Source organism: Micropterus salmoides, unplaced genomic scaffold, assembly GCF_014851395.1.
Source record: "Micropterus salmoides isolate LMB-PRFRI ecotype aquatic unplaced genomic scaffold, ASM1485139v1 Ms_hic_scaffold_8, whole genome shotgun sequence".
Taxonomy (NCBI): Eukaryota; Metazoa; Chordata; class Actinopteri; order Centrarchiformes; family Centrarchidae; genus Micropterus; species Micropterus salmoides.
In genome coordinates, this window is record NW_024044570.1 from 15,485,821 (window position 1) to 15,501,347 (window position 15,527).

A 15,527-nucleotide genomic window follows, 5' to 3' on the forward strand; every position below is an offset into this window, starting at 1 on the left:
GAATTTGATGTTGCATACTGCCACCTAGAGTGCCGGCGTATGAAGAAATTGTTTTGCATTGAATTCTGAAAGATAAAAAAAAAAAATTAATAAATCAAATAAATGAATATGAATGCAAACAAACATGAGAGATAAATTACTTCTGGGTGACTACTTCCAGCTTCCAATATGCATTAAAGAGCTGAGTCACGTGCAGGCTAAGGCTTATGACAGCCTGAGCCTTAATTTTGATGCGCATTTTTGAAAGATAGGGCTGAATAATGGTCTGACTGGAGTGTGCAAAGAAAGAACTTTGGATTTAGTCAGTGGCATGCAATATTTCACGCTGAGCTGTAGAGTGTTCATGTTATCATCACATGCTTGCTTATCCCTTGAGCTAAAATAAAATCCTTTGAAAACTATCAAAGAACATAATTATGGTAGGGCTATTTTCTCTGTGTGTGACTAAAGGAACCCATAACCAATCCTGACTCATTCACTCATAAATCATTAATCAGAGGTAAGCTATGTGTGTCATGATCACTGTTTGGGAGATGTTCTTAACAACTCATTTCAACAAACAGTAAGTCAGCAGACTGAGTGAGATCATGTGGAGACTATCCCAGAAGTGTTCGCACATAACACACCCGCCCCACTGCGTCCTCTGTGCATGGGTTACCATAGATACTCAGTTCAAGGGCTGTATAGTGAAAAGCTTGCAATCAAACCTGTGTGAGGCATAAAAGCAGAGCAAGTGAGTATTGTCAGTGGACTGGAGCGGGTTTCTGCAGCAAGGTACTGTAAGAGAAAGTATAATTTTGACTCCAACTGATAAATCAAAACATATGTTGTGTTTCATTTCTTGTCAATCACCTTTTTATACATTTGATAAGACATAATTGTATTTTGATGTGGAAAATGGTGTAATTAACACATTTAAAATAACAAACACACTGTAATTGTCATGCAGTGTTAAAACTAGATGTTGACCATCAAGCAAGCAGTGGAAATATCAGGACACATGATCCAAGAATAGCCACACACCTCAAGCTGGCACCTTTGTGTGAAAATCTATCCCTGACGCTTGGGGAAATGAGGACTGCCTCTACCATACAAAGGCAAGTGATAGTTTGGATCTAGAAAGACACTCCAAGATGTTTAGACCCTCATGCAGAAGTTCAAGTCCATTTTCTTTCATGGACCTTGACATGTGGGACACCAAATCTCGCTTTACAGCCCAGGTAAGGCTGAGATATGACTTTTTTTTCTGGTAGTTGATTGAAGTGTAGTGGTTTTAAAAATTTGTGTTTTTCTTTCGTAGACCTCTGCGTGGTGTGGCATGGCGACTGTCTCTGGGTCAGGGTTTCTGTCCAAAGTCAGCACAAGGTGACGGGAAAATTTAAGCAAGAGACATAGTAATGTATTAATTTTCAACAGTGGTGTAAAAAAATTCTAGCTGATATACTGTATGTATTCCAGTACATCTGGGAGCACAGGTGGCTTCAGCCAGAATGACCCAGGTCTAAGGAAGTGGCAGTCATTGTCCCATCTGGTGCCTGATGGTGCTACACGATCCTTTCCTCCATGTCCAGGGGCTAAATTAAGGACTGCCCGGGGTGAAAGTAGCTTTAGACAAGCAGAAGTGGCGCAATGCCTGCAGGATGCTCATGTGCGTCTCGACACTCAGCTGGACCGGCTGAGAGCCAGAAATTCTCAGCTGAGCGATGACATAACTACTGCAAAACTACTTGACATGAAACATAAGGTAAGTTTAAAAAGAAGTACATTTAAATCTCTGTGGAAACTAATTCTATGATAGACCTTTTTTTAGCCTTTTTCTCCCTCCCGATTGTTTTGTTGTTGGGTCAGTTTTACAGTTTTTCTGCTTTGAATAGTTTGATATGTATTTCAGTTGCACACAGCATCCTATGATCTTGCACTGATGTGTTTCACAGCAGCTGTCAGAAGTGATGAGCGCTCTTGAGCAAGAGAAGGAGGCAGCTGAATTGTCCCAATTTGAAAAGAGCCAGCAACGTGGAGAGCTTCATGAAAAGTAAGTTCTGCAAAAGACAGGGAAAGGATGATCGGAACAACTTTAGAATAGATTTGAAATTCTTCATGCAAAATTCACCCACCAGGGTCCTACAGCTGGAAAACAACCTGCAGCAGATGAGGTCTACTTTCGCCAGAGGGAGTAATGATCAACCAACCGAAAAAACTCCTGGCTTGCTTCACAGAGTACCAATGCGTGAAGACTTTAACAAACAGGTGTGTAAGCTTTATGTATTATGAAAAATAATGTATTATTCTGAATTCCCATTTGCCAAACATTGCTTTTACACATGGCTTCAATTCAGGAGAGACAGACGGTTGACACAGAACTGTACAATCTGAGAGAGGCTCTGAAAGGTGCTGAGGCGAGGGCAAAGACACAAGAAGAAGAACGAAACCAGGCACTCCAGAAACTCCAGACTTCTACTGAGGTCAGTTAAAAAATATACAAGGAAAATCTCAAAATGTACTTTTTATTGCTTTTTATGCGAGATCACAAATTTGCACTCCAGTTGCCTGCTGTACTGCCAGTTTCTTTTCTTTCCATGCACCTTTAGGCTATGTATTTTGTTCCCATGTGCCTAGACACAGAGAACGATGTTGAATCAAATAGAGGACATGAACCAGAGGCTCATCCACACAAGACAGAATCACTCTGACATGCAAGAACAGCTGAGTGAAGCAAACAACAAGATCAGCCAAGCATGCCTGGTCCGTTTCAATTTGACCTTATCCTACATTACATTGCAACATTTTATAATAGGAATTACACCTTCAAAATTATCTTTAATTCTTCTCAGGAAAAAGCCATCTTGTCAACTCAGGTGCTAAAGCTGGAGGGTAATATGAAACAAATGAGGCCTCTGTCTGACGATCATCATCAGGAAAATGTTAAAATGATGCAGGAAGAACTGAAGGTTCTCAGAGAGGTTGAAAGCTTTAAGTGGACATATTTTTGTTAAGTTGTTACCTTTTCTAAATTCTTTATTAAATGATCCCTGTTGTGTCTTTACACCAGGTGAATGAAAAGCTGACACGTGAGCTTGAAATGATTACGCAGAAACTTAAGACATCACAATCACAGCTACAGGTGATAACAGCAGAGAGGGTCAACAACTCTAAACAAATCACAGATCTGGAGGCAGAATGCTCTCGGCTGATCAGAGAAAAAGAGGAACTGCTGAGTAAAATAAATGGACGACACGAGGAGCTCACAGAGATGAAAGAAAAGTGCAGCCAGCTGAGGTGAGATTGTGATCAAACACTATTCTTTAATGTGAAGATGGATGTTTTATTTTCAAATATGCGGTGTAGTTTAAGTACCGAACTATCTGTCTAGGGAATCTGTGGAAGTAATGGAATTAGAAAAACTGAAACTGCAGGATCAGTGCATATGTTTGGAAGCCAAAGTCCTTGAAAAGCAAGAGAGTCTACACCTGCAGGAGGAAGAGTATCGTAAACAAGATTCAGTCAGAGTCCAGAGCATCGAGGAACTACAAGCTGTGGCCACACATTGGACGGAGAAATGGCAAAAAGTGGCTTTGGCCCTGCAGTCCACACAGGAGGAGCTAGAGGAACTCAAAAAGAACAACTCGACGAATGAAGTAAGACACTTTACCTCTCCATTAAAAACAACTTCATACCACAGCAGTGAATTTAATGAATTCAAAATCTAATTTCAGCTCCAAGCTGAAGATGTAGGCTTACATCTGGAAAGTGAGATTGAAAAACTTAAGAAAGAAGGCCAGAAAAACAAGTGAGTCTATTTTACAAATCACTAAGTCCACCAATTAATTACTGTCTAAATCACACAAATCTTGTTTTGATAATACACATTTTCCTACACAGAGAAGAGATTGAAAATCTGCTGCAGCACAAAGCCAATGTGGAGACAGTGCTGACCAGAGCCAAGGTAGCATCTCCGTGAAAAGCTTTTGTTCTTGTGCCACTGAAATGATTGAATTGTTAAAAATGTAGCAGATATTTATGGGTTATTTAACTATATGCTTTTTAACAGAAGGATTCTGACTCCCTGCTAAGGGTTGAGCTTGACGCATGCAAACAAGAGCTGGAGCTGGAAAGGAGCATGAGTCAGGCGCTGCTTCACAGATATAAAGATAAAGGTAAAGGTGAATGTAATTCTTAGCCAGCTCAGCAGGATTACTGTTAAAACACAGCAGGCGTCCAACTCCAGAGAGTAAATGTTATTTTATTCTTTAAACACAAGGGGGCGTTAAACTGCTGTGACCTTGTATTCGCAGGAGGTGAACATGTGCAGACCCAGGACAAACAGACAGCGACAGAGTGAGTGGATGAAGAGATTTTCATTTTCAAAATTCCCCATCAGCAAATGCTCAAAATGAAATTCTTTGATCTGTCTCTTTATCGCGTACTCTATCTGTTTATCAGCTTATCAGAATTCTCTTTGTTATGGGAGCCACCATCAGACTCCCAGAGCAGCCAAAACAAATCTGCCCAGGTAACAAGATGTTCCTACCTCACTCAACTTTTCAACTTTTCAAAATGTTCAACAACAGTAAAGATGCAATTGCATGGTGGAATTTTATTTAAACTTGTATTTAAATTAAATATTTTGTGTTATATAACATTGACAGATAACATTCATGATTAATAGGTGTGCATACAAAGCATTAAGGATCAAAGGATGAAGCAAAAGTTGGCTACAAGAGAGAAGGAACTGAGGGAAAAGTAAGCTTTTCTTTGACAGAGTGATGAATGACTGATTGTTTGAAAGACTGAGAAGCGAGTGTGTGACAGGTTTTCATCATTACTGTGATAGGGAAGAAGCTTTGAAGAGTCTAGAAAGGCTGAGAGAGATGGAAAAAAACAAGGCTCAACTCAAGATTTCTGCTCTGGAGCTCAAGGTGCAGTCGCTACACCCTAAACATGCAGTCTCAAATACATTGATCTATGTTTAACCACCTGTGAGCCAGCATGTGTTGAATTAACCAGCAGCGTTATCATCTCTGTTTCTCATGAAAAAGGCCTCTGAGGATCATCAGGATGATGGAGGCCAAGCAGATGACTCAACTACTAACTCACTGAGGGCCCAGCTAGAAGGTATGAGCCCACTTCAGAGGATAATAATAATAATAATAATCTTTATTTGTAGAGCACTAATGGATAATGTGTTGATTTTCCTCACTGGCTCAGCTCTAAAACTTCTTCCTCCACGTGTTTTCAGAGAGGAGGAGGAGGGCGAATCAGCTGCAGCAGGAGAAAACGCTGAGGCAGCTTTACCTGGTAAAGTTAATAAAAACAACACGTCTAAAGATGGCCTCCTGGGGTGGTGATGAGCACAATCCATGACAGACTCCTTGTCTACAGGTTAAAGATGAAAAACCCTCTGTTGACGGCAGGAAGGATAAAACTGTTGGTTCAGTAATTCTAGAGACGGACCAGCAGAGGAGGATGGTTACTGAGCAGGTATATAACGTAACACAATTCAGTCCACCTTTTTTTAGCGCCATCATAATGTTAGTCAATCGGTTTGCTACTTTGGTTCAAACTGAAATATCAGACATTTGATGAATCCTACTGACTGCCCTGACTTTTTTTCTAGCCTCATCATAAGGTTGATATTTGTGAATTTGAGTGAAGTTTGAGTGAATATCTAAACAAATATTTGATGGATTGAAATTTGACAGAGATTCGTGTCTCTCAGGGCGTCAAATACTGATGCTCTGAGAAAGCCTGATGAATTGTAAAAACTTAGGTCATCATCTGACTTTTTCTAAAGCTCCATCATCAGGTCAACATTTTAAATTGTCCAATATAATGAACCAATTTGGTCTACAAATACCTACAATAAAACATTTTGGAGAAGACATTTCCATCGCCCTCAGCTATACATTGTGTTTGGTGCTAATAAGCAGTGTACTTAAGTACAATTTTGAGTTACTTATACTTTACTCCAGTATTTAAGTATTTTCTGCTACTTTATACTTTTACTCCACTACAATACAGAGGCAAATATTATGTATGTTATGTTATACATAATTATTCCCAAGATACCTGGAAAAAGTAAATACAGTAACTGTCCCACCTTTACAAGATGAAACAGTGTACACATTAATGCACCACTAATTATAATCCAATAATATAATGTCCCATTCTGCATAATGACTATTTTTACTTTTGGTAGATTAATTTTGATGCTGATGCTTTTACATGTGTACAATTGTGAATGCAGGACTTTTACTTGAAACAGATTATTTCTACATTGTGGTATTACACAGCTATTAGCATGCTAGTTAGTGTTGTCACTGTGAGAATGCCAATATGACCATTTTGCCTGTAGCTTTAGTCTTGTTTTATATGTGATGTAAATTACAGCAAGCCTCATAAAAAGATATATACTGTATCTTATATTTGTAGTTAAAGAGTCTGTTTAAGGAGCAGGAAGGAAAAGAGGTGGGAAAGGTTGATAACAGATCAGCTGCAGCTCAGACTGGCGCTTCCTCACTGCAAGACCGGACTCCCAGATCTAAAGTTATAAGGGTAATAAGCCTCAGCAAATCAACACTAAAAAAAATATGAGAATTCTGTAATCCAGTAATCCTGTATGGATTGCACCAATGTGAACATGTGCAGAAGGAACAAGTCTTGTGTTTTTTCATTTTCATTCAGAGTGCAGTGGACTGGAGGAGCTGGCAGCAGGGCTCAGGTTTGATGCCAGTGTTTGAAGAGGATGAGGAGAGCAGTGACTGGCCGAAAGGGGAGGTGGGGAAGCCAGCAGAAGAGGCTCATACTGAGGAAAATTTCCACCAAAGTCAACAGGTTGGAAAGACTTAAATTACACCAAGTGGAATGGTTACCATGTCGAATAGCTAAATGAAACATCAACATATTCCTCCAGCCACCACAACACATGACTGTCTGTCATGCTAGGATTTTTCATGAATGATGTACCAGCATCTGCAACTGATGAAATGATGAACATAATAACATTAATGGCATAATCGTGGCACATAGCGCATGTCGTAGAATTAACAGAACTACCCGCACATTCATACATTACACACACACACACACACACACACACACACACACACACACATATATATGTGCAGACAGCACCAGTCCCGGCTTCTGCATTATCAAAGAGCATCTCACGGCTGTGAAACATAGTCCAGCTATAATCTCACATATGTCTCTGTCGACTCTGTAAATAATCTATAATAATCTAATAATAATCGGATTTGAAGCTGTTCACTGCTCAGCATCTGACTAGACCATAAGAGGATAGGAAAGAGTTACGACACGGTCTTATACTGAAGGCCTGTGACAGTCTTATACTGACTACCACAGTATGACAGAAACTTACTAGTTGGTAACTTCCAGGAGTGATATGTCCGTCACTGTGGTATGAAGTGTGGATACATACAGACTTAAGTTTTGAAATGATGTTAAACCAGGCAGTGTGTGACAAAAGAAAAACAAGTTGTGAAATAAATAATTTAATATTTTAAAATGTGCAATGTTCTTTTTAAAAAAGCATTCATTTAAAAATACAGAAGATTTCTGCTAAGGAGGCCTATAGCACCCAATATAAAGATGACATGAGATATCTGAAACCACTCTTTCCTTTGCCAGATGTCAACTATGAGTGCAGAAATCAACAATCTTAAGGCAAACAATGTGAATCCGCTGCAAGGTGAAGTTGTGCATGAATCACTGTAATGATCATTAGTGTAGATGTGTGCTGTGATCTTTGCCATGCTTATAGTTTGGAGCCTTTGGAAAGACAATGTGATTCATATCTTTATCTCAAACAGAGACATATCCACAAATGACTAACTAAATAAAATAACAAGCTACTTTTGTTGTCACTAATAGTGGGATAGTCTCTGATCTCAATTAATTTCCTTTTTTCTGTCCTTGGCCTTCTATCTACTGCATGTATAAGAATACAAAATTGAATTGTAACATTTTTAAATATTATCTTATAATATCTTTGAGTAATTATTTTCCCTTTTTCATGATTTAGCCACACTGAGGTGCAAGGTGCAGCCAATCCAGGACCGTCCCTCTACTGCAAAGAAACTATCAGACACATCTTCTGATGTCCAAGTACCAAACCTATCTCACGTCTCAGGTGACCAGCAGTCACCTTCCCTCTATCCAGATGGAATATTCCTGGCTGAGCTTGTAGATATCTGTAGCCCTGATGAAGATGAAGAGGAGGGCGAGGACAAATGAGGCGTTTTGTTAAGACTGCTGCACTGGGTGAAAGTTTCTTCAGGTGTATAATGGATCAGTCATTACAGCTGCACTAGTCAGATTTGTGCCTTATAGCTTGCACTGTATGTTGTCTTACTCAAATTAAATGTAAGGACTAATTCACTTGACTTAAATTTAAAGACATGATTCTGCTACTTCTGTGATACTTGGTGGAAACTTTTTGACTAAGAGGATTGTGATATTTTTGTATCTCCATCTCACAGAAAAGAATTAGGAACATACAGCAGCAGTAATTTATACATTTATACGTTAGACAATTGTGTTAATTAAAGCCACCAAGCTAGCTCTGGCAAAAGTGTGTTTTATTTATATGACATGGGTCTTCACATAATACATTCAGAACATCCTACAGACAACAAGCTATTTTAAATGTATCTCAAAGGAACTGTGAAATTACAGATGTACATGAGGGTATAAAAAGTACATTAGTGTGTATTACACGGTACTCACACATCAAATAAATGAATATGTATTTTATTGACTGCGGGCTGAATACTAGAATAATCCTTTTGCTCAGTTCACTTACTTTCATATTTCACTATTGTTCATTGGGAGAGAGACTGAATTGTATAAGAGATCACGTATAAATTCTCCAGAATCAACATAGAAGGTCTGGTCTAGGTAATGTTTCACAAATAACATTGTTTTGTTTTATGCAAATTCAGTAAGTTTGTGCACTTACATTACTATCCCATAGGAGAATTCACAGGTTGTTACATTAAAATAAGGCCATTGTAAATGTTGAGTTGCTGAATGCCCATATATCCATCTATTAGAAGTGCAGTAACACATCATTTGATTTACAAAGTGAAACATTTATGGCAAAAGTGACCTTAAATTCCTTATTTTGGATGCCAACTGACTTCATACAGTACATTGGGTCCCAAATTGTCTTTTTCAGCAAACACGTGTCAGAGCCTTATAGAGGCTCTGGTTGTACTGTGTGCCACCGTGCCTGCTCCATCTTCAGGTTACACATGTCCCTCCAGTGAGCACGTCCTGCATCTGCGGCCCCTACTCCAATTCGGACCCGACCAAGAACTTTACCTTCTGAAAGGACCTGATTCACACAAGACAACACAAGTCACATAAGAAAGGAGCAGGAATATATACTTCACAGACAATACAAATAAATGTAGTTATTCATGAAATGCGTCATATTGTATGATTGTGAGCTCCCAAAGCAAAGCTTCACCTGCATGATTATAAACTCTAGCATGAGGGGAAGCTGACTGATGTCTCCTGGAGGCAGGTCAAACAGGAAAGAAGTATTCCACACAGTGCAGGACCGTCCTCTAGTTTCTCTGCTGCTGATCACTTCCTCCTCATGATACAGATTGATCACCACCTGGTATTCTGTGCACAGGTACACAAACGTTATCTAGTATGAAAAAGATCTATTTAACGTGAAAACTGAGATTAAATTGGTAACTGAAGAAGAAGAAGAAAGAAAATATCAATATTTCTAAACAAAATTAGAAATAGTAAATGGCAGGACAATGCTATACTATGGCTAACTTGTCTTTCTCTTTATGGAGAAAAAAAATAGTATATACTGTTTTTATAGGTATAAAACAAGTCAACAAATTGTATGATGGAACTCTTCTTTATTGCGCTTCTAAAGCTCCCCACCAACATCAGACAGACAAAAACTAGATTTTCTAGTCACTCAGTCAAAATTTATACATTTTACATATATTAGATTAGATAGTTATTGTGAATATTGCTGTATTGGAACCTTTGTGATTAGTTTTACTATTACTATTTACTATATTACTCTTAGATTATTTTATTTTATTTTTGTTACTATGCATTTGTGACAATTCTTGTTTTTGTTTCCATTGTGGGCTACTTTTGTCTTTTGCTTCATATGTGAAGCAATTTAACTTATTTTCTAATCTTTATGTTCAGCTTGTTTTGCCTTTTCTTGTTTTATTTATACTGTGTGATTTTACATTGTTGTTTGTTTTACTGTTACTGTTTTTGTATGGACCCCCAGAAAGTCTAGTGATCACTTCGTGGACGCCAATGGGCACCCAAATAAATAAAAAAGAATACTGCAGACAAGCATCCATTTTATAATTCACTGGTCTCTCTACTAGAGAGATTTTCTGTTATTTACATAACACACTTGCCAAAAGGTGGAAATCACATCACACAAGAACATTCATGCCCACTGTCCAGTTACAAAAAATGGATAAAATTTTTTAAATAAAATCAAACCAAGAATTTTTACCATTCTCACACCAGTAAATATGGAGCTAAAATAAATATTGTTATATGTAATACACATATACCGTCTTCATCCATAGTAATGCAGTTGTGTCTACTCTGTTGTCTAAATATTCACCAACAAATACTTTCAGTAGTCTGATATAAAACATAAAGGGATTATCCTCGTCAAATGTGCGTGACGTTCATGTAAATGAAACAGATATTTTAACATCAAATGGCTCTGTGTACAGGAGGTGCTTGTCTGCAATAAAAATAATACTTAGACAGGCTAATGCAAACAAAGATTAGATTTGTCGGATCAGAGATCCAGAGGAGATTGGAACATTTTCCTGAGGATTGTGAATAGTGAAGGATTAAACCACAATGTCATTAAAAAAAGGGATGATCTCCTGCTGCATTTGGGTCCTGTAAGACATCATATAATCCCCTAAACATTAAAAGCAAACATAGGGAATTACTTTACCTCTGCCCCTCAAAGGCAAAAGTTAGTTCTTCCCTCGCACACTTACATAATGCCTTTATGATGATGTCCTTACGGGATCTCTAAATCGAACACACATTTTGTTATTTCAAGTGATATTACACGCTGGTTCTACCTGTTGCTGCCAATGTGTGAACGAGGTTGTCTAGGTTTTCTGCTCGTAGGACCATGACTTTGATGCGGTGTGCCAGAGTCTGATACTGAAGCCAAATGAAGATCTGGGGAGGACAGCTAAGCCCCTTACACATCGGTGTATCCTGTAAGATCAGGCTCTGCAGTCAAAGGGCAAAAGTTCAAAGAGCAGAGAAGAATACCTCAATCAGAAGGTATGAGGCTGCATGAGGCTTTGCTTTGTAGAATACAAAAAACACAACACAAAATATCCAATATAAAACAAAATACTGACTTTTGTTCCAGCTCTTCCCCCATTTTCTTGTTTCAGCAGGTCATTTCAACCTGTTCATTCTTAACCTTGGAAACTGCAGTCTGTGATTTAAGCTTGAGCTAAAGTCCTATAAGTGTTCAAAAGGGGAACAGCAACAGCCCCAGGGGCCTCCTAACAGGTTAATCTGGCCAGACCTCTATGTACAGTATCTTAAAACTAAAGTCAACACCTGCTCACAGATATTAATTCACTACACTGCTACCTTTTTTAGCTTCCACTTGCTTGGGTTAAGTTCTTTCGTGAAGTGAAATGGATGCTCTGCTCTCCAGTCTCTTCCTCCACATTCAGCATCCAGTTCACCCAGTGTGGTGCCTCTCAGGCTGGGAGGTTCCCGTGTGTATACGATTATTCTCAGTACACACCTTTGGAGCTCCTTCACGGAGCTCACCTTCAAAAGCAGCACCAGGCTGTGGGTCTCAGGGCTGAGGCTGCTCTGGGCAGAGGCTTCTATAGGGCAGGGGTAAAGAGGTGGCAGGCTGCCTAGCACAAACACGTCCTCCAGTCTGTGGGGCGTCCCAGTGAGGCTGAGGACAGTGACTGCCAAGGTTTGCTGTTCTGGAGAGAAGACCATAGTAAAATGGATGCATGGGTTTTGTGATATTGGCTGTTGGCAGCTGGCACTGGAGCCATAGCTCAGTGGAGCCAGTGGGATTGGTTCTTCAAGCATAGAAGGGGAGAAAGCACTGGTAAGCCTGCTGTGTTCATTGTAAGATATATTACCCCCAGTCACCGTGCAGCGCCTCTGCAGAGCCTTACATGTTTTGGACAACAGTCCCAATTTGGGAAATGAAGGCAGGGAAGGAGGATCTATGGGTTTATAAAGGGGTGATGTAAGTGGGGTGCTGAAGCGACGCAAGGAAAAATAAGGCTTTGGCTGCTCCTTCTGCTCAGAGGCAGCTGTGCAGAATGGCAGAGAGGTAAATTCACTCTCCGAAGGGGCAGGGCTGGTGAAAGTGGAGGGGTACTCCAGTGTATCTGCATCCAGCCCCTCATATTGCTGCCTGGATGCTGTCGTTGCTGAGGGAGGCGGGCTCTGGGCAGAAGTCACACTTTCAGCTGGAGCTGATGTCACAGGATCTTTGTCTTTCACTGGACACATCTGACTGTTCCTCCAGCACAAAATACATCCCAGGACCAAAGACAGACAAAAGATTATCAGCCCAACCAAAAGAAGAATTTGGAGGTGAACTGTAAACATATGAGAGAAAAATAAGATCAAACAGATAGTTTGATTACATGACAATTGACAATTTACCCTAGTGCAACCACTGGATTACATAACACTCTAAAGCTGATGATACACGGGGCAACTTTTTGAGCAATGTTGCTGGGCAATGTTGCTGGTGGCAAGTTCGACAATGTTTTGAACGGATAGCGGTGGTGCGGGGAGGGTGGCAGAGTGATGGGGGAAGAGGATTACGGTAGTGATCTTTACTCATTACCATTGACGGCAACATTGCCCAGCACCATTGCTCTAAAAGTTGCTCCGTGTATCGTTAGCTTAAGGGTGCTATTTTACCCCATTTACCAGAAAGCATAGATCCCATGCTTCATATTAAAGTAGTGTTAAAAGATTGGTTCACTTATTCTTTAGTCTACCTTAAAATAATAATACACATTCCTATATGTACTTTGAAAAAAATGTTGGTCGAGGTAATAATTCCTGTCTCCTACTAATGTGATTCCAATGAAAGAAATGAATGAAAATCCAGATCTTTGATCTCTGTAGAAATGCATTTCAGCAGTCAGAATTAGTCATGACAAGAGATTACATCTTTTTATTGCATATTTCACCTTCTTTATTCCCCCCGGACAGTTTCTTTCTTAGAAGGAGGGAAAGTAACACAAAGAGGTAATATTTTCCTAAAACACAGTAACCACAGTGATATTGGAAGACACCCACATGGTTTTACTGATGATATTATCTTCGGTTTCATGCATTTTTGCAGAGAACAAGGACTGTGGATTTTGACCCCCGTCAATTACATTGGAATCATGTTAGGAAGAGCTCTCTTCACAGCCGGTATGGACAGGTGGAGTGATTACTCAATGATCGCAAGAAGTAAACATCGGCAAGTGAGTAGGTAGTTGTTTCAGATTTGAAAAAATTGTGAACCTACTGTATCCTTTAAGACCCTACCTTCAAGTTGTTTGGTGAAAAGAACCTGCACCAGAAGCCAGAAGAAGAGGATGACCATAATGCCCTCAATCATTCCCTTACAGCAGAAGAGCAGCACAGACTGCCACAGAGGCTGACCTGGGTACTCCTCGTCATGGTAAGGCATGGTGCCAATAGTGTGCTGAAGGTTTGTCGAAGCCGATATCAAAATATTCAGTAGAAGCCCAGAGGTCCCCGGAAAGAAGATCATTTGCTTTACTCATGAAAACACATTCTGGCCTTTTAGTCCTGGGGATATCTCCCCACGCAATTCTGGATCATTCAAAGCCATTGCTTTGGAGTGCCAAAGGCACAAAACATCTGTATCCAATTAAAACATCTTGGTTATTTAGGATCCCAAGTTTCAGGTTTGAGTAACAAATCCTGCACATTACATGATATCGCCAGATTTCATGAAAAGGACTTCTGATACATGGGAAGGACCTCCTTCAGGAAATTAAATTCAAGCCGTCTTTGGCAGCTGCAGGAATCATTCCCTGTTCAAAGATGAAAAATCATCGTGCTGTCCTAACTTGCTACATACAGTATATTCCAGTCGTCATCCCAGGACAGTGATCTCCTCATCAGCAGAGTGCCTTGACTGGTATTATTCCTCCCTGGCGGGCGGGGACCGTGGGTGGAGATATTCATCTCATAATACCTTTCAATTATTCCTGTAGCATCTTTCTTCTACACTGTCCCAGATGCCAAACCAGCAGTATCACTATAGAATAACTCTCCCAACAGTAAATCCTGCAACCCATCCCCCACCCTTATCCTCTGACCCATGAGCGCTTATCTCCATTAGTATAGCTTGTCATAGGTCTGCTGCAGAGTTCAGGATTTAATTCTCAATACAGGGACTTTCTATACTTCCTCTTCCATACACACAGTGTGCAGAGTTTTATTTGATAAACGTAATCTGATTTAAAATACATAGTGAAACCAATGTAGGAATTCAGTTTGTCACCAATGCAGCACAAAGAAAAAAAAAAAACTCAATTGACAATAAAACCCAGGACAGGAACTGTTCAAAAAACTAACTTCTTAATTGTTCACTGGTTCGGGATCCTGGTTAAAGATATTAAGAACAGAGATACCAAAGTACTGATAAATGTGCATGTTTATGGAGGAATAATATCCCTGAACTTCAAATGGTGTGTGTGTCTTGTGTAGAGAAGGAAATACTACCCCCATCTGGCCCCTTACTTACATAACATTTTCTTTTTGGTATGTACTTTCCAGTGGTGGAGGAAATATTCAGAGGCTAGAAAGTGTAATTTTTCCCTCTGAATTGGGAAACAGTCAAATTGAACATACTCAAGTAGAAGTACAACTACTTGGGTAAATGTACTTACATTCTACTAGTGGTAGTTTTAAAAAATTTCTTGTGCGTAGAGATTATTTTGTCACTCTTCGTATAGAATGCTTACTCATTTTGTTCAAGCAACAACAACTATAAAGGACTACACAAAATTAACACCATCATCCAAATGAAATATTTAAATAGCTAACATTTTGAAGAACATTATGGTCTTTTGATTTATCATTTTATTTATTTAAGACAAGAGCACTAAAAGGTTCAGAAACATACCAGTCTTTCTACAGCACACAAGATAATGTTATTCCTTATGGCCACATATCCAAGAAATACGTTAATCAGAGACCAAAGCAAGGTTTTGGTTTTTTACAGTTGTCAAGTTCACAGTGACATTTGTTTGCAATTACATGTCTACTTGATTGTCCACATACAGTATATTTCAGCAGATGCCTAAATCAACACATGCTGCATTAAGTATTGCATATTTCTCTAGAAGAGTGAGGTAGCACTGTTTCAGTGTTCACTTGTCAAAAGCTTGAGGTCATTAATGATACATTCTCTGCATTTATACAAATACAACACAGCAATTCAT

At 39.4% G+C, this 15,527-nt stretch overlaps 2 protein-coding genes across 3 annotated transcripts; one reads left to right on the forward strand and one right to left on the reverse strand.

The window, feature by feature from the left end:
* The first annotated feature begins 77 nt into the window (after positions 1-77).
* On the forward strand, positions 78-8,771 carry LOC119894345 (putative leucine-rich repeat-containing protein DDB_G0290503). Of its 2 annotated transcripts, none has more exons than XM_038707044.1 (25): positions 78-774; positions 950-1,220; positions 1,301-1,365; positions 1,459-1,744; positions 1,935-2,032; positions 2,118-2,247; positions 2,337-2,462; positions 2,617-2,742; positions 2,832-2,960; positions 3,050-3,276; positions 3,371-3,635; positions 3,714-3,787; positions 3,880-3,943; positions 4,049-4,160; positions 4,293-4,335; positions 4,441-4,510; positions 4,667-4,740; positions 4,832-4,916; positions 5,037-5,112; positions 5,237-5,295; positions 5,380-5,478; positions 6,430-6,552; positions 6,682-6,831; positions 7,648-7,708; positions 8,042-8,771. In XM_038707044.1, the coding sequence occupies exons 2-25, from the start codon at positions 1,134-1,136 to the stop codon at positions 8,251-8,253; spliced, it is 2,841 nt and encodes a 946-aa protein (XP_038562972.1). In that variant the 5' UTR covers positions 78-774; positions 950-1,133; the 3' UTR covers positions 8,254-8,771. The 2 variants fall into 2 exon arrangements, with proteins under 2 accessions (XP_038562972.1, XP_038562973.1); XM_038707045.1 differs by having other exon boundaries at positions 4,049-4,154.
* On the reverse strand, positions 8,581-15,117 carry syt18b (synaptotagmin XVIIIb). The gene is made up of 5 exons (XM_038707046.1): positions 13,597-15,117; positions 11,659-12,644; positions 11,127-11,283; positions 9,491-9,651; positions 8,581-9,355 (listed from the first exon to the last, which is right to left on the reverse strand). The coding sequence occupies exons 1-5, from the start codon at positions 13,823-13,825 to the stop codon at positions 9,215-9,217; spliced, it is 1,674 nt and encodes a 557-aa protein (XP_038562974.1). The 5' UTR covers positions 13,826-15,117; the 3' UTR covers positions 8,581-9,214.
* Between the last annotated feature and the right edge of the window lie 410 nt (positions 15,118-15,527).

Coding starts and splice junctions, on each gene's coding strand:
- syt18b (XM_038707046.1), bottom strand. CDS start 13,825: ATGATCTTCTTTCCGGGGACCTCTGGGCTTCTACTGAATATTTTGATA. Junction 11,284..11,658: donor GCAAGTGGAAGCTAAAAAAG/GTAGCAGTGTAG, acceptor CTTTGACTGCAG/AGCCTGATCTTACAGGATAC. Junction 9,652..11,126: donor TCACACATTGGCAGCAACAG/GTAGAACCAGCG, acceptor ACCTGTGCACAG/AATACCAGGTGGTGATCAAT.
- LOC119894345 (XM_038707044.1), top strand. CDS start 1,134: ATGTTTAGACCCTCATGCAGAAGTTCAAGTCCATTTTCTTTCATGGAC. Junction 3,788..3,879: donor AAAGAAGGCCAGAAAAACAA/GTGAGTCTATTT, acceptor TTTCCTACACAG/AGAAGAGATTGAAAATCTGC. Junction 7,709..8,041: donor CAATGTGAATCCGCTGCAAG/GTGAAGTTGTGC, acceptor TTCATGATTTAG/CCACACTGAGGTGCAAGGTG.